The sequence below is a fragment of the Hemibagrus wyckioides genome, linkage group LG22 (genome assembly GCF_019097595.1).
Source record: "Hemibagrus wyckioides isolate EC202008001 linkage group LG22, SWU_Hwy_1.0, whole genome shotgun sequence".
Lineage (NCBI taxonomy): Eukaryota > Metazoa > Chordata > Actinopteri > Siluriformes > Bagridae > Hemibagrus > Hemibagrus wyckioides.
This window is the reverse complement of record NC_080731.1, coordinates 20,070,417-20,091,447: the sequence shown is the minus strand read 5'-3', so window position 1 is coordinate 20,091,447 and position 21,031 is coordinate 20,070,417. Positions and strand designations below refer to the sequence as shown.

Here is a 21,031-nt window from a genome sequence, read left to right as displayed (position 1 = left end):
GAGGGACCGATGTGTGAGGTAAGAGTGGCTCCGCAAAGTATGCCCACATCTCCATCATTGCATCGGATGTATGTGAAGTGGTAGCAGAAGGCCTCAAGCTTGCTTCCCTTTCATCAAAGTCTTCCCAAAACATGGCCCCTGTATTGGCAGTCAGACCAGAATCTGGAGGATTCTCCTCTTCGCTCTGAGTTTGGTTAACAGCTGCTGCAGCTCCTGTAATCCTCTTCACTGTTTCCTCTGCAGCCTGGTGGTTGACAAATGCTTGCTTTTTGAAGCTTGGGTCCAAGCAAGTAGCATCAGCCAGCTTCTCAATAAGGGTGTCCACTAGTTTTTTAATTGGTTCACATTCGCAGGGTTTTCTTTTATTCCGTGCAACAATTCTCTGAAGTCCTCTTGTCATTAAAATGACTTTGGAGCCAGTCACATAGCTATGAAAATAAACAATTGTTTGCATACAGTTAATTATAACAGTCATAAATTAATATTACACATGCTTCTCTATTAATAATGAGCTTACGGGCCTGTCAGGTGATGAACGAAAGACTCGAACCCGAAGACTCGAAAGGTGAACTAATCTTTTCTGTTTCCGACTGCGTTGCCATACGGGGCTGTTACGTGGTGAACGAATGACTCGAACCGAAGGCGCGGGAGATGAATCATTCTGTTGGGTATACAGGAGACGGCATGGCAGAGCTTAGTTTAGGATGTTACGTGACAAAAGAACGAACAAATTTGACCCAAAAAATCCGGAGGTGAGGTGATGAAATATCAGATGCATAGCCTCAAAACGCAGGTGAGCTATTACTTATAATATGACAGTTCTTTCTTATTCGAAATGTGATCAATATGTGTGTAAGTAGATGTGTTAGGGAATTAACATGGAACATTTTAATTACAGACTGAAGCATTTGAACCTTGGTCCTGAAAAATTTTACTGGTGACAATGATTTGGGGGGCAGCACTGTTGGCAGCACAGTGTCTCCATCTTCACTAAAACACATAAACTGGTGGAAACTTGATGAAGAACGTCCTCAGCAGGAATACAGATTATTCCTCATCAGGGTTCACATGAGGAGAAACACTCGCCTTCTCCAGAGGTGGTGTGTCACGCTACAGGTTTCTTCCCCAAACAGGTGATGATCTCCTGGAGGAAGGACGGAGAGGACGTGAACGAGGACGTGGAGCTCAGAGAGACGTTACCCAACCAGGATGGAAGCTTCCAGAAGAGAAGCATTCTGAAAGTCCCAGCTGAGGATCTGCAGAAACACACCTACACCTGCGTGATTCAGCACAGCAGCTTGAAGGAGGAGAGAGTGCTGTATGTGAGCGAGCGCTGAATCCTGAAAGGTCAGAGAAACACTTTTATATAAAATTACAGAGAAATCGGATTTACTGATGCAGGAGATAATAAAGACTTTGTGCTAATTTCTCAGCAAGAGCAAAATAATAATAATAAGAATAATATGAATATTAATTAATATTACTATCCATATTAATGATAATAGTTTATTATTATTATTATTATTATTATTATTATTATTATTATTATTGTTGTTGTTATTATTCATATATATGTAAGGGATTATTCATGGCGTTTACTACTGAATTTTAATGCACAACATGGAGGCAAAGACACTCCACATAAAGCAAAGTTAATAACTGTTCATTTTTGTTAGTTAATTTATAACGGTTATTAGAGTTAGAATTCTGTCCACTTTAAATCATAAGCAGTGATAAAATACTGTGAGAAGATGACATTAATTTGAATTTATTATAAAAAGAATTTTTTAAAAAGAGAAAAAGACAGAGAGACTGTGTGTGAGTTACCTGCATTGGGCCACTTCTCTTCTAATAAAGAAGGTAGAAGTTTAACTGAATGTTATTATGGTTACAGTTGTTTATGGCCAGTGCATTAATTTGCAATGGTGATTAAACTGACTGTTACTACATGTACATTCAGTGGTTTTAACATACATGATCCAGCCAAACAGAATCAAGTATTCAGCCAGGCCTTGGTATAATTATCAGATTTTTAGTGATTAGTGTTAGTGTGTGTGTGTGTGTTGAGTTAGTGTTAATGTGTGTGTGTGTGTGTGTTAAGTTAGTGTTAATGTGTGTGTGTGTGTGTGTTGAGTTAGTGTTAATGTGTGTGTGTGTGTGTGTTGAGTTAGTGTTAATATGTGTGTGTGTGTGTTGAGTTAGTGTTAATGTGTGTGTGTGTGTGTGTTGAGTTAGTGTTAATGTGTGTGTGTGTGTGTTGAGTTAGTGTTAATGTGTGTGTGTGTGTGTTGAGTTAGTGTTAATGTGTGTGTGTGTGTGTGTTGAGTTAGTGTTAATGTGTGTGTGTGTGTGTGTTGAGTTAGTGTTAATGTGTGTGTGTGTTGAGTTAGTGTTAATGTGTGTGTGTGTGTGTTGAGTTAGTGTTAATGTGTGTGTGTGTATTCAGGTTATGTTAATGTGTGTGTGTGTGTGTTCAGGTATGTTAGTGTGTGTGTGTGTGTGTGTTGAGTTAGTGTTAATGTGTGTGTGTGTGTTGAGTTAGTGTTAATGTGTGTGTGTGTGTTGAGTTAGTGTTAATGTGTGTGTGTGTGTGTTCAGGCATGTTAATGTGTGTGTGTTTGTGTGTGTGTGTTCAGGCATGTTAATGTGTGTGTGTGTGTTCAGGCATGTTAATGTGTGTGTGTGTGTGTTCAGGCATGTTAATGTGTGTGTGTGTGTGTTCAGGCATGTTAATGTGTGTGTGTGTGTGTTCAGGCATGTTAATGTGTGTGTGTGTTCAGGTATGTTAATGTGTGTGTGTGTGTGTGTTGAGTTAGTGTTAATGTGTGTGTGTGTGTGTTGAGTTAGTGTTAATGTGTGTGTGTTAAGTTAGTGTTAATGTGTGTGTGTTGAGTTAGTGTTAATGTGTGTGTGTGTTAAGTTAGTGTTAATGTGTGTGTGTGTGTGTTGAGTTAGTGTTAATGTGTGTGTGTGTGTTGAGTTAGTGTTAATGTGTGTGTGTGTGTGTGTTGAGTTAGTGTTAATGTGTGTGTGTGTGTGTTGAGTTAGTGTTAATGTGTGTGTGTGTGTTGAGTTAGTGTTAATGTGTGTGTGTGTGTTGAGTTAGTGTTAATGTGTGTGTGTGTGTTGAGTTAGTGTTAATGTGTGTGTGTGTGTTGAGTTAGTGTTAATGTGTGTGTGTGTGTTGAGTTAGTGTTAATGTGTGTGTGTGTGTGTGTTGAGTTAGTGTTAATGTGTGTGTGTGTGTATTCAGGTTATGTTAATGTGTGTGTGTGTGTATTCAGGTTATGTTAATGTGTGTGTGTGTGTATTCAGGTTATGTTAATGTGTGTGTGTATTCAGGTTATGTTAATGTGTGTGTGTGTGTGTGTGTATTCAGGTTATGTTAATGTGTGTGTGTGTGTATTCAGGTTATGTTAATGTGTGTGTGTTAAGTTAGTGTTAATGTGTGTGTGTTGAGTTAGTGTTAATGTGTGTGTGTGTTAAGTTAGTGTTAATGTGTGTGTGTGTGTGTTGAGTTAGTGTTAATGTGTGTGTGTGTGTTGAGTTAGTGTTAATGTGTGTGTGTGTGTGTGTTGAGTTAGTGTTAATGTGTGTGTGTGTGTGTTGAGTTAGTGTTAATGTGTGTGTGTGTGTTGAGTTAGTGTTAATGTGTGTGTGTGTGTTGAGTTAGTGTTAATGTGTGTGTGTGTGTTGAGTTAGTGTTAATGTGTGTGTGTGTGTTGAGTTAGTGTTAATGTGTGTGTGTGTGTGTGTTGAGTTAGTGTTAATGTGTGTGTGTGTGTGTTGAGTTAGTGTTAATGTGTGTGTGTGTGTTGAGTTAGTGTTAATGTGTGTGTGTGTGTTGAGTTAGTGTTAATGTGTGTGTGTGTGTGTTGAGTTAGTGTTAATGTGTGTGTGTTAAGTTAGTGTTAATGTGTGTGTGTGTGTTGAGTTAGTGTTAGTGTGTGTGTGTGTTGAGTTAGTGTTAATGTGTGTGTGTGTGTGTGTTGAGTTAGTGTTAATGTGTGTGTGTTAAGTTAGTGTTAATGTGTGTGTGTGTGTTGAGTTAGTGTTAATGTGTGTGTGTGTGTGTTGAGTTAGTGTTAATGTGTGTGTGTTAAGTTAGTGTTAATGTGTGTGTGTGTGTTGAGTTAGTGTTAATGAGTGATATGATCAGTACGGTTATGATGGAGAAGATTTCGTCAGTTTTGATCTGAAAACTAAAACCTGGATCGCTCCAACACCTCAAGCTCTGATCACCAAGAACAAGTGGGATTCTAATACTGGTAATAATAACAACATGAAGAACTACCTGGAGAACATCTGTATTGAGTGGGTAAAGAAGTACGTGTCTTACGGCAGAGACACTCTGGAGAGGAAAGGTAAAGTGTGTGATCTGTTACTGTACACACACACACACACACGCGCACACACACACAGTTACTATACATCACTTTTACTATACACACACACACTTCTCCTGTGGTCTGGTTACTGTAACACACACACACAGACACATCTCCTGTGGTCTGGTTACTGTAACACACACACACACACACACACTTCTCCTGTGGTCTGGTTACTGTAACACACACACACACACACATCTCCTGTGGTCTGGTTACTGTAACACACACACACACACACACACACACACTTCTCCTGTGGTCTGGTTACTGTAACACACACACACACACACACTTCTCCTGTGGTCTGGTTACTGTAACACACACACACACACACACTTCTCCTGTGGTCTAGTTACTGTAACACACACACTTCTCCTGTGGTCTGGTTACTGTAACACACACACACACACACACTTCTCCTGTGGTCTGGTTACTGTAACACACACACACACACACACACTTCTCCTGTGGTCTGGTTACTGTAACACACACACACACACACACACTTCTCCTGTGGTCTGGTTACTGTAACATACACACACACACACACACACACTTCTCCTGTGGTCTGGTTACTGTAACACACACACACACACTTCTCCTGTGGTCTGGTTACTGTAACACACACACACACACACTTCTCCTGTGGTCTGGTTACTGTAACACACACACACACACTTCTCCTGTGGTCTGGTTACTGTAACACACACACACACACACTTCTCCTGTGGTCTGGTTACTGTAACACACACACACACACTTCTCCTGTGGTCTGGTTACTGTAACACACACACACACACACTTCTCCTGTGGTCTGGTTACTGTAACACACACACACACACACTTCTCCTGTGGTCTGGTTACTGTAACACACACACACACACACACACACACTTCTCCTGTGGTCTGGTTACTGTAACACACACACACTTCTCCTGTGGTCTGGTTACTGTAACACACACACACACACTTCTCCTGTGGTCTGGTTACTGTAACACACACACACACTTCTCCTGTGGTCTGGTTACTGTAACACACACACACACACACTTCTCCTGTGGTCTGGTTACTGTAAAACACACACACACACTTCTCCTGTGGTCTGGTTACTGTAACACACACACACACACTTCTCCTGTGGTCTGGTTACTGTAACACACACACACACACTTCTCCTGTGGTCTGGTTACTGTAACACACACACACACACTTCTCCTGTGGTCTGGTTACTGTAACACACACACACACACACACTTCTCCTGTGGTCTGGTTACTGTAACACACACACACACACTTCTCCTGTGGTCTGGTTACTGTAACACACACACACACACACACTTCTCCTGTGGTCTGGTTACTGTAACACACACACACACACACTTCTCCTGTGGTCTGGTTACTGTAACACACACACACACACACTTCTCCTGTGGTCTGGTTACTGTAACACACACACACACACTTCTCCTGTGGTCTGGTTACTGTAACACACACACACACACACTTCTCCTGTGGTCTGGTTACTGTAACACACACACACACACACTTCTCCTGTGGTCTGGTTACTGTAACACACACACACACACACTTCTCCTGTGGTCTGGTTACTGTAACACACACACACACACACTTCTCCTGTGGTCTGGTTACTGTAACACACACACACTTCTCCTGTGGTCTGGTTACTGTAACACACACACACACACTTCTCCTGTGGTCTGGTTACTGTAACACACACACACACTTCTCCTGTGGTCTGGTTACTGTAACACACACACACACACTTCTCCTGTGGTCTGGTTACTGTAACACACACACACACACTTCTCCTGTGGTCTGGTTACTGTAACACACACACACACACTTCTCCTGTGGTCTGGTTACTGTAACACACACACACACACTTCTCCTGTGGTCTGGTTACTGTAACACACACACACACACTTCTCCTGTGGTCTGGTTACTGTAACACACACACACACACACTTCTCCTGTGGTCTGGTTACTGTAACACACACACACACACACTTCTCCTGTGGTCTGGTTACTGTAACACACACACACACACACACACTTCTCCTGTGGTCTGGTTACTGTAACACACACACACACACACACTTCTCCTGTGGTCTGGTTACTGTAACACACACACACACACACTTCTCCTGTGGTCTGGTTACTGTAACACACACACACACTTCTCCTGTGGTCTGGTTACTGTAACACACACACACACACTTCTCCTGTGGTCTGGTTACTGTAACACACACACACACTTCTCCTGTGGTCTGGTTACTGTAACACACACACACTTCTCCTGTGGTCTGGTTACTGTAACACACACACACACACTTCTCCTGTGGTCTGGTTACTGTAACACACACACACACTTCTCCTGTGGTCTGGTTACTGTAACACACACACACACACACACTTCTCCTGTGGTCTGGTTACTGTAACACACACACACACACACTTCTCCTGTGGTCTGGTTACTGTAACACACACACACTTCTCCTGTGGTCTGGTTACTGTAACACACACACACACACTTCTCCTGTGGTCTGGTTACTGTAACACACACACACACTTCTCCTGTGGCCTGGTTACTGTAACAAACACACACACACACACCTCCTGTGGTCTGGTTACTGTAACACACACACACACACTTCTCCTGTGGTCTGGTTACTGTAACACACACACACACACTTCTCCTGTGGTCTGGTTATTGTAACAAACACACACACACTTCTCCTGTGGTCTGGTTACTGTAACACACACACACACACACACTTCTCCTGTGGTCTGGTTACTGTAACACACACACACACACACACTTCTCCTGTGGTCTGGTTACTGTAACACACACACACACACACACACTTCTCCTGTGGTCTGGTTACTGTAACACACACACACACACACACTTCTCCTGTGGTCTAGTTACTGTAACACACACACTTCTCCTGTGGTCTGGTTACTGTAACACACACACACACACACACACACTTCTCCTGTGGTCTGGTTACTGTAACACACACACACACACACACACACACTTCTCCTGTGGTCTGGTTACTGTAACACACACACACACACTTCTCCTGTGGTCTGGTTACTGTAACACACACACACACACACTTCTCCTGTGGTCTGGTTACTGTAACACACACACACACTTCTCCTCTGGTCTGGTTACTGTAACACACACACACACACACACTTCTCCTGTGGTCTGGTTACTGTAACACACACACACACACTTCTCCTGTGGTCTGGTTACTGTAACACACACACACACACTTCTCCTGTGGTCTGGTTACTGTAACACACACACACACTTCTCCTGTGGTCTGGTTACTGTAACACACACACACACACACACACTTCTCCTGTGGTCTGGTTACTGTAACACACACACACACACACACACTTCTCCTGTGGTCTGGTTACTGTAACACACACACACACACTTCTCCTGTGGTCTGGTTACTGTAACACACACACACTTCTCCTGTGGTCTGGTTACTGTAACACACACACACACACTTCTCCTGTGGTCTAGTTACTGTAACACACACACACACACACACACTTCTCCTGTGGTCTGGTTACTGTAACACACACACACAGTTCTCCTCTGGTCTGGTTACTGTAACACACACAAACACACACACACTTCTCCTGTGGTCTGGTTACTGTAACACACACACACACACACTTCTCCTGTGGTCTGGTTACTGTAACACACACACACACACTTCTCCTGTGGTCTGGGTACTGTAACACACACACACACACTTCTCCTGTGGTCTGGTTACTGTAACACACACACACACACACACTTCTCCTGTGGTCTGGTTACTGTAACACACACACACACACACACACTTCTCCTGTGGTCTGGTTACTGTAACACACACACACACACACTTCTCCTGTGGTCTGGTTACTGTAACACACACACACTTCTCCTGTGGTCTGGTTACTGTAACACACACACACACACTTCTCCTGTGGTCTGGTTACTGTAACACACACACACACACACTTCTCCTGTGGTCTGGTTACTGTAACACACACACACACACTTCTCCTGTGGTCTGGTTACTGTAACACACACACACACACTTCTCCTGTGGTCTGGTTACTGTAACACACACACACACACACTTCTCCTGTGGTCTGGTTACTGTAACACACACACACACACACTTCTCCTGTGGTCTGGTTACTGTAACACACACACACACTTCTCCTGTGGTCTGGTTACTGTAACACACACACACACACACTTCTCCTGTGGTCTGGTTACTGTAACACACACACACTTCTCCTGTGGTCTGGTTACTGTAACACACACACACACACACTTCTCCTGTGGTCTGGTTACTGTAACACACACACACACACACTTCTCCTGTGGTCTGGTTACTGTAACACACACACACACACACACTTCTCCTGTGGTCTGGTTACTGTAACACACACACACACACTTCTCCTGTGGTCTGGTTACTGTAACACACACACACACACACTTCTCCTGTGGTCTGGTTACTGTAACACACACACACACACACTTCTCCTGTGGTCTGGTTACTGTAACACACACACACACTTCTCCTGTGGTCTGGTTACTGTAACACACACACACACACACTTCTCCTGTGGTCTGGTTACTGTAACACACACACACACTTCTCCTGTGGTCTGGTTACTGTAACACACACACACACACACTTCTCCTGTGGTCTGGTTACTGTAACACACACACACACACACTTCTCCTGTGGTCTGGTTACTGTAACACACACACACTTCTCCTGTGGTCTGGTTACTGTAACACACACACACACACTTCTCCTGTGGTCTGGTTACTGTAACACACACACACACTTCTCCTGTGGTCTGGTTACTGTAACACACACACACACACTTCTCCTGTGGTCTGGTTACTGTAACACACACACACACACTTCTCCTGTGGTCTGGTTACTGTAACACACACACACACACTTCTCCTGTGGTCTGGTTACTGTAACACACACACACACTTCTGTGGTCTGGTTACTGTAACACACACACACACACACTTCTCCTGTGGTCTGGTTACTGTAACACACACACACACACTTCTCCTGTGGTCTGGTTACTGTAACACACACACACACACACTTCTCCTGTGGTCTGGTTACTGTAACACACACACACACACACTTCTCCTGTGGTCTGGTTACTGTAACACACACACACACACACTTCTCCTGTGGTCTGGTTACTGTAACACACACACACTTCTCCTGTGGTCTGGTTACTGTAACACACACACACACACACACACTTCTCCTGTGGTCTGGTTACTGTAACACACACACACACACACTTCTCCTGTGGTCTGGTTACTGTAACACACACACACACACACACTTCTCCTGTGGTCTGGTTACTGTAACACACACACACACACTTCTCCTGTGGTCTGGTTACTGTAACACACACACACACTTCTGTGGTCTGGTTACTGTAACACACACACACACTTCTCCTGTGGTCTGGTTACTGTAACACACACACACTTCTCCTGTGGTCTGGTTACTGTAACACACACACACACACACTTCTCCTGTGGTCTGGTTACTGTAACACACACACACACTTCTCCTGTGGTCTGGTTACTGTAACACACACACACACACTTCTCCTGTGGTCTGGTTACTGTAACACACACACACACACTTCTCCTGTGGTCTGGTTACTGTAACACACACACACACACTTCTCCTGTGGTCTGGTTACTGTAACACACACACACACACACTTCTCCTGTGGTCTGGTTACTGTAACACACACACACACACACTTCTCCTGTGGTCTGGTTACTGTAACACACACACACACACTTCTCCTGTGGTCTGGTTACTGTAACACACACACACTTCTCCTGTGGTCTGGTTACTGTAACACACACACACACACTTCTCCTGTGGTCTGGTTACTGTAACACACACACACACTTCTCCTGTGGTCTGGTTACTGTAACACACACACACACACCTCCTGTGGTCTGGTTACTGTAACACACACACACACACACTTCTCCTGTGGTCTGGTTACTGTAACACACACACACACACACTTCTCCTGTGGTCTGGTTACTGTAACACACACACACACACACTTCTCCTGTGGTCTGGTTACTGTAACACACACACACACACTTCTCCTGTGGTCTGGTTACTGTAACACACACACACACTTCTCCTGTGGTCTGGTTACTGTAACACACACACACACACCTCCTGTGGTCTGGTTACTGTAACACACACACACACACTTCTCCTGTGGACTGGTTACTGTAACACACACACACACACACACTTCTCCTGTGGTCTGGTTATTGTAACAAACACACACACACTTCTCCTGTGGTCTGGTTACTGTAACACACACACACACACACACTTCTCCTGTGGTCTGGTTACTGTAACACACACACACACACACTTCTCCTGTGGTCTGGTTACTGTAACACACACACACACACACACTTCTCCTGTGGTCTGGTTACTGTAACACACACACACACACACACTTCTCCTGTGGTCTAGTTACTGTAACACACACACTTCTCCTGTGGTCTGGTTACTGTAACACACACACACACACACACTTCTCCTGTGGTCTGGTTACTGTAACACACACACACACACACACTTCTCCTGTGGTCTGGTTACTGTAACACACACACACACACACTTCTCCTGTGGTCTGGTTACTGTAACACACACACACACACACACACACACTTCTGTGGTCTGGTGACTGTAACACACACACACACACACACACTTCTCCTGTGGTCTGGTTACTGTAACACACACACACACACTTCTCCTGTGGTCTGGTTACTGTAACACACACACACACACTTCTCCTGTGGTCTGGTTACTGTAACACACACACACACACACACTTCTCCTGTGGTCTGGTTACTGTAACACACACACACACACTTCTCCTGTGGTCTGGTTACTGTAACACACAAACACACACACACTCTTCTCCTGTGGTCTGGTTACTGTAACACACACACACTCTTCTCCTGTGGTCTGGTTACTGTAACACACACACACACACACACACACTTCTCCTGTGGTCTGGTTACTGTAACACACACACACACACACACTTCTCCTGTGGTCTGGTTACTGTAACACACACACACACACACTTCTCCTGTGGTCTGGTTACTGTAACACACACACACACACTTCTCCTGTGGTCTGGTTACTGTAACACACACACACACACACACACACACACACTTCTCCTGTGGTCTGGTTACTGTAACACACACACACACACTTCTCCTGTGGTCTGGTTACTGTAACACACACACACACACTTCTCCTGTGGTCTGGTTACTGTAACACACACACACACACACACACACTTCTCCTGTGGTCTGGTTACTGTAACACACACACACACACACACTTCTCCTGTGGTCTGGTTACTGTAACACACACACACACACACACTTCTCATGTGGTCTGGTTACTGTAACACACACACACACACACTTCTGTGGTCTGGTTACTTTAACACACACACACACACACTTCTCCTGTGGTCTGGTTACTGTAACACACACACACACACACTTCTCCTGTGGTCTGGTTACTGTAACACACACACACACTTCTCCTGTGGTCTGGTTACTGTAACACACACACACACACTTCTCCTGTGGTCTGGTTACTGTAACACACACACACACTTCTCCTGTGGTCTGGTTACTGTAACACACACACACACACACACACACTTCTCCTGTGGTCTGGTTACTGTAACACACACACACACACACACTTCTCCTGTGGTCTGGTTACTGTAACACACACACACACACACACACACACACTTCTCCTGTGGTCTAGTTACTGTAACATACACACACACACACACACACACTTCTCCTGTGGTCTGGTTACTGTAACACACACACACACACTTCTCCTGTGGTCTGGTTACTGTAACACACACACACACACTTCTCCTGTGGTCTGGTTACTGTAACACACACACACACACACTTCTCCTGTGGTCTGGTTACTGTAACACACACACACACACACTTCTCCTGTGGTCTGGTTACTGTAACACACACACACACACACACACACACTTCTCCTGTGGTTTGGTTACTGTAACACACAAACACACACACACTCTTCTCCTGTGGCCTGGTTACTGTAACACACACACACACACACACCTCCTGTGGTCTGGTTACTGTAACACACACACACACACTTCTCCTGTGGTCTGGTTACTGTAACACACACACACACACTTCTCCTGTGGTCTGGTTATTGTAACAAACACACACACACTTCTCCTGTGGTCTGGTTACTGTAACACACACACACACACACACTTCTCCTGTGGTCTGGTTACTGTAACACACACACACACACACTTCTCCTGTGGTCTGGTTACTGTAACACACACACACACACACACTTCTCCTGTGGTCTGGTTACTGTAACACACACACACACACACACTTCTCCTGTGGTCTAGTTACTGTAACACACACACTTCTCCTGTGGTCTGGTTACTGTAACACACACACACACACACACACACTTCTCCTGTGGTCTGGTTACTGTAACACACACACACACACACACACACACTTCTCCTGTGGTCTGGTTACTGTAACACACACACACACACACTTCTCCTGTGGTCTGGTTACTGTAACACACACACACACACACTTCTCCTGTGGTCTGGTTACTGTAACACACACACACACTTCTCCTCTGGTCTGGTTACTGTAACACACACACACACACACACTTCTCCTGTGGTCTGGTTACTGTAACACACACACACACACTTCTCCTGTGGTCTGGTTACTGTAACACACACACACACACTTCTCCTGTGGTCTGGTTACTGTAACACACACACACACTTCTCCTGTGGTCTGGTTACTGTAACACACACACACACACACACTTCTCCTGTGGTCTGGTTACTGTAACACACACACACACACACACACTTCTCCTGTGGTCTGGTTACTGTAACACACACACACACACTTCTCCTGTGGTCTGGTTACTGTAACACACACACACTTCTCCTGTGGTCTGGTTACTGTAACACACACACACACACTTCTCCTGTGGTCTAGTTACTGTAACACACACACACACACACACACTTCTCCTGTGGTCTGGTTACTGTAACACACACACACAGTTCTCCTCTGGTCTGGTTACTGTAACACACACAAACACACACACACTTCTCCTGTGGTCTGGTTACTGTAACACACACACACACACACTTCTCCTGTGGTCTGGTTACTGTAACACACACACACACACTTCTCCTGTGGTCTGGTTACTGTAACACACACACACACACTTCTCCTGTGGTCTGGTTACTGTAACACACACACACACACACACTTCTCCTGTGGTCTGGTTACTGTAACACACACACACACACACACACACTTCTCCTGTGGTCTGGTTACTGTAACACACACACACACACACACTTCTCCTGTGGTCTGGTTACAGTAACACACACACACTTCTCCTGTGGTCTGGTTACTGTAACACACACACACACACTTCTCCTGTGGTCTGGTTACTGTAACACACACACACACACACTTCTCCTGTGGTCTGGTTACTGTAACACACACACACACACTTCTCCTGTGGTCTGGTTACTGTAACACACACACACACACTTCTCCTGTGGTCTGGTTACTGTAACACACACACACACACACTTCTCCTGTGGTCTGGTTACTGTAACACACACACACACACACTTCTCCTGTGGTCTGGTTACTGTAACACACACACACACTTCTCCTGTGGTCTGGTTACTGTAACACACACACACTTCTCCTGTGGTCTGGTTACTGTAACACACACACACACACTTCTCCTGTGGTCTGGTTACTGTAACACACACACACACACACTTCTCCTGTGGTCTGGTTACTGTAACACACACACACACACTTCTCCTGTGGTCTGGTTACTGTAACACACACACACACACTTCTCCTGTGGTCTGGTTACTGTAACACACACACACACACACTTCTCCTGTGGTCTGGTTACTGTAACACACACACACACACACTTCTCCTGTGGTCTGGTTACTGTAACACACACACACACTTCTCCTGTGGTCTGGTTACTGTAACACACACACACACACACTTCTCCTGTGGTCTGGTTACTGTAACACACACACACTTCTCCTGTGGTCTGGTTACTGTAACACACACACACACACACTTCTCCTGTGGTCTGGTTACTGTAACACACACACACACACACTTCTCCTGTGGTCTGGTTACTGTAACACACACACACTTCTCCTGTGGTCTGGTTACTGTAACACACACACACACACTTCTCCTGTGGTCTGGTTACTGTAACACACACACACACTTCTCCTGTGGTCTGGTTACTGTAACACACACACACACACTTCTCCTGTGGTCTGGTTACTGTAACACACACACACACTTCTCCTGTGGTCTGGTTACTGTAACACACACACACACACTTCTCCTGTGGTCTGGTTACTGTAACACACACACACACACTTCTCCTGTGGTCTGGTTACTGTAACACACACACACTTCTCCTGTGGTCTGGTTACTGTAACACACACACACTTCTCCTGTGGTCTGGTTACTGTAACACACACACACACACACACTTCTCCTGTGGTCTGGTTACTGTAACACACACACACACACACTTCTCCTGTGGTCTGGTTACTGTAACACACACACACTTCTCCTGTGGTCTGGTTACTGTAACACACACACACACACACACTTCTCCTGTGGTCTGGTTACTGTAACACACACACACACACACTTCTCCTGTGGTCTGGTTACTGTAACACACACACACTTCTCCTGTGGTCTGGTTACTGTAACACACACACACACACTTCTCCTGTGGTCTGGTTACTGTAACACACACACACACTTCTCCTGTGGTCTGGTTACTGTAACACACACACACACACTTCTCCTGTGGTCTGGTTACTGTAACACACACACACACTTCTCCTGTGGTCTGGTTACTGTAACACACACACACACACTTCTCCTGTGGTCTGGTTACTGTAACACACACACACACACTTCTCCTGTGGTCTGGTTACTGTAACACACACACACACACACTTCTCCTGTGGTCTGGTTACTGTAACACACACACACACACACTTCTCCTGTGGTCTGGTTACTGTAACACACACACACACACACTTCTCCTGTGGTCTGGTTACTGTAACACACACACACACACTTCTCCTGTGGTCTGGTTACTGTAACACACACACACTTCTCCTGTGGTCTGGTTACTGTAACACACACACACACACTTCTCCTGTGGTCTGGTTACTGTAACACACACACACACTTCTCCTGTGGTCTGGTTACTGTAACACACACACACACACCTCCTGTGGTCTGGTTACTGTAACACACACACACACACACTTCTCCTGTGGTCTGGTTACTGTAACACACACACACACACACTTCTCCTGTGGTCTGGTTACTGTAACACACACACACACACACTTCTCCTGTGGTCTGGTTACTGTAACACACACACACACACTTCTCCTGTGGTCTGGTTACTGTAACACACACACACACTTCTCCTGTGGTCTGGTTACTGTAACACACACACACACACCTCCTGTGGTCTGGTTACTGTAACACACACACACACACTTCTCCTGTGGACTGGTTACTGTAACACACACACACACACACACACACACTTCTCTTGTGGTCTGGTTATTGTAACAAACACACACACACTTCTCCTGTGGTCTGGTTACTGTAACACACACACACACACACACTTCTCCTGTGGTCTGGTTACTGTAACACACACACACACACACTTCTCCTGTGGTCTGGTTACTGTAACACACACACACACACACACTTCTCCTGTGGTCTGGTTACTGTAACACACACACACACACACACTTCTCCTGTGGTCTAGTTACTGTAACACACACACTTCTCCTGTGGTCTGGTTACTGTAACACACACACACACACACACTTCTCCTGTGGTCTGGTTACTGTAACACACACACACACACACACTTCTCCTGTGGTCTGGTTACTGTAACACACACACACACACACACTTCTCCTGTGGTCTGGTTACTGTAACACACACACACTTCTCCTGTGGTCTGGTTACTGTAACACACACACACACTTCTCCTGTGGTCTGGTTACTGTAACACACACACACACACACACTTCTCCTGTGGTCTGGTTACTGTAACACACACACACACACTTCTCCTGTGGTCTGGTTACTGTAACACACACACACACTTCTCCTGTGGTCTGGTTACTGTAACACACACACACACACTTCTCCTGTGGTCTGGTTACTGTAACACACACACACACTTCTCCTCTGGTCTGGTTACTGTAACACACACACACACACACACTTCTCCTGTGGTCTGGTTACTGTAACACACACACACACTTCTCCTGTGGTCTGGTTACTGTAACACACACACACACTTCTCCTCTGGTCTGGTTACTGTAACACACACACACACACACTTCTCCTGTGGTCTGGTTACTGTAACACACACACACACACACACACTTCTCCTGTGGTCTGGTTACTGTAACACACACACACACACACTTCTCCTGTGGTCTGGTTACTGTAACACACACACACACACACTTCTCCTGTGGTCTGGTTACTGTAACACACACACACACACACACACACTTCTGTGGTCTGGTGACTGTAACACACACACACACACACACACTTCTCCTGTGGTCTGGTTACTGTAACACACACACACACACTTCTCCTGTGGTCTGGTTACTGTAACACACACACACACACTTCTCCTGTGGTCTGGTTACTGTAACACACACACACACACACACTTCTCCTGTGGTCTGGTTACTGTAACACACACACACACACACACACACTTCTCCTGTGGTCTGGTTACTGTAACACACAAACACACACACACTCTTCTCCTGTGGTCTGGTTACTGTAACACACACACACTCTTCTCCTGTGGTCTGGTTACTGTAACACACACACACACACACACACACTTCTCCTGTGGTCTGGTTACTGTAACACACACACACACACACACTTCTCCTGTGGTCTGGTTACTGTAACACACACACACACACACTTCTCCTGTGGTCTGGTTACTGTAACACACACACACACACTTCTCCTGTGGTCTGGTTACTGTAACACACACACACACACACACACACTTCTCCTGTGGTCTGGTTACTGTAACACACACACACACACACACTTCTCCTGTGGTCTGGTTACTGTAACACACACACACACACACACTTCTCATGTGGTCTGGTTACTGTAACACACACACACACACACTTCTGTGGTCTGGTTACTTTAACACACACACACACACACTTCTCCTGTGGTCTGGTTACTGTAACACACACACACACACACTTCTCCTGTGGTCTGGTTACTGTAACACACACACACACTTCTCCTGTGGTCTGGTTACTGTAACACACACACACACACTTCTCCTGTGGTCTGGTTACTGTAACACACACACACACTTCTCCTGTGGTCTGGTTACTGTAACACACACACACACACACACACACACTTCTCCTGTGGTCTGGTTACTGTAACACACACACACACACACACTTCTCCTGTGGTCTGGTTACTGTAACACACACACACACACACACACACACACTTCTCCTGTGGTCTAGTTACTGTAACATACACACACACACACACACACACTTCTCCTGTGGTCTGGTTACTGTAACACACACACACACACTTCTCCTGTGGTCTGGTTACTGTAACACACACACACACACTTCTCCTGTGGTCTGGTTACTGTAACACACACACACACACACTTCTCCTGTGGTCTGGTTACTGTAACACACACACACACACACTTCTCCTGTGGTCTGGTTACTGTAACACACACACACACACACACACACACTTCTCCTGTGGTTTGGTTACTGTAACACACAAACACACACACACTCTTCTCCTGTGGTCTGGTTACTGTAACACACACACACTCTTCTCCTGTGGTCTGGTTACTGTAACACACACACACACACACACACTTCTCCTGTGGTCTGGTTACTGTAACACACACACACACACACACTTCTCCTGTGGTCTGGTTACTGTAACACACACACACACACACTTCTCCTGTGGTCTGGTTACTGTAACACACACACACACACTTCTCCTGTGGTCTGGTTACTGTAACACACACACACACACACACACACACTTCTCCTGTGGTCTGGTTACTGTAACACACACACACACACTTCTCCTGTGGTCTGGTTACTGTAACACACACACACACACTTCTCCTGTGGTCTGGTTACTGTAACACACACACACACACACACACACTTCTCCTGTGGTCTGGTTACTGTAACACACACACACACACACACTTCTCCTGTGGTCTGGTTACTGTAACACACACACACACACACACTTCTCATGTGGTCTGGTTACTGTAACACACACACACACACTTCTGTGGTCTGGTTACTTTAACACACACACACACACACTTCTCCTGTGGTCTGGTTACTGTAACACACACACACACTTCTCCTGTGGTCTGGTTACTGTAACACACAAACACACACACACTCTTCTCCTGTGGTCTGGTTACTGTAACACACACACACTCTTCTCCTGTGGTCTGGTTACTGTAACACACACACACACACACACTTCTCCTGTGGTCTGGTTACTGTAACACACACACACACACACACTTCTCCTGTGGTCTGGTTACTGTAACACACACACACACACACTTCTCCTGTGGTCTGGTTACTGTAACACACACACACACACTTCTCCTGTGGTCTGGTTACTGTAACACACACACACACACACACACACACACACTTCTCCTGTGGTCTGGTTACTGTAACACACACACACACACTTCTCCTGTGGTCTGGTTACTGTAACACACACACACACACTTCTCCTGTGGTCTGGTTACTGTAACACACACACACACACACACTTCTCCTGTGGTCTGGTTACTGTAACACACACACACACACACACTTCTCCTGTGGTCTGGTTACTGTAACACACACACACACACTTCTCATGTGGTCTGGTTACTGTAACACACACACACACACTTCTGTGGTCTGGTTACTTTAACACACACACACACACACTTCTCCTGTGGTCTGGTTACTGTAACACACACACACACTTCTCCTGTGGTCTGGTTACTGTAACACACACACACACACTTCTCCTGTGGTCTGGTTACTGTAACACACACACACACTTCTCCTGTGGTCTGGTTACTGTAACACACACACACACACACACACACACTTCTCCTGTGGTCTGGTTACTGTAACACACACACACACACACACTTCTCCTGTGGTCTGGTTACTGTAACACACACACACACACACACACACTTCTCCTGTGGTCTAGTTACTGTAACATACACACACACACACACACACACTTCTCCTGTGGTCTGGTTACTGTAACACACACACACACACTTCTCCTGTGGTCTGGTTACTGTAACACACACACACACACTTCTCCTGTGGTCTGGTTACTGTAACACACACACACACACACTTCTCCTGTGGTCTGGTTACTGTAACACACACACACACACACTTCTCCTGTGGTCTGGTTACTGTAACACACACACACACACACTTCTCCTGTGGTCTGGTTACTGTAACACACACACACACACACACTTCTCCTGTGGTCTGGTTACTGTAACACACACACACACACACTTCTCCTGTGGTCTGGTTACTGTAACACACACACACTTCTCCTGTGGTCTGGTTACTGTAACACACACACACACACACTTCTCCTGTGGTCTGGTTACTGTAACACACACACACACACTTCTCCTGTGGTCTGGTTACTGTAACACACACACACACTTCTCCTGTGGTCTGGTTACTGTAACACACACACACTTCTCCTGTGGTTTGGTTACTGTAACACACACACACACACTTCTCCTGTGGTCTGGTTACTGTAACACACACACACACTTCTCCTGTGGTCTGGTTACTGTAACACACACACACACACACTTCTCCTGTGGTCTGGTTACTGTAACACACACACACACACTTCTCCTGTGGTCTGGTTACTGTAACACACACACACTTCTCCTGTGGTCTGGTTACTGTAACACACACACACACACTTCTCCTGTGGTCTGGTTACTGTAACACACACACACACACTTCTCCTGTGGCCTGGTTACTGTAACACACACACACACACACACCTCCTGTGGTCTGGTTACTGTAACACACACACACACACTTCTCCTGTGGTCTGGTTACTGTAACACACACACACACACTTCTCCTGTGGTCTGGTTATTGTAACAAACACACACACACTTCTCCTGTGGTCTGGTTACTGTAACACACACACACACTTCTCCTGTGGTCTGGTTACTGTA

The 21,031-nt window shown here is 45.5% G+C and overlaps 1 protein-coding gene across 1 annotated transcript in view; it reads left to right on the top strand.

Moving 5' to 3' along the window:
* Positions 1–4,154: 4,154 nt before the first annotated feature.
* Positions 4,155–21,031, top strand: part of LOC131343462 (BOLA class I histocompatibility antigen, alpha chain BL3-7-like) — a 42,994-nt gene continuing 26,117 nt past the window's right edge. Inside the window, exon 1 of the mRNA XM_058375173.1 lies at positions 4,155–4,364. Within this exon, the coding sequence (XP_058231156.1) occupies positions 4,283–4,364 (82 nt within the window). The 5' untranslated portion in view covers positions 4,155–4,282. The remainder of the gene's footprint in view (positions 4,365–21,031) is intronic.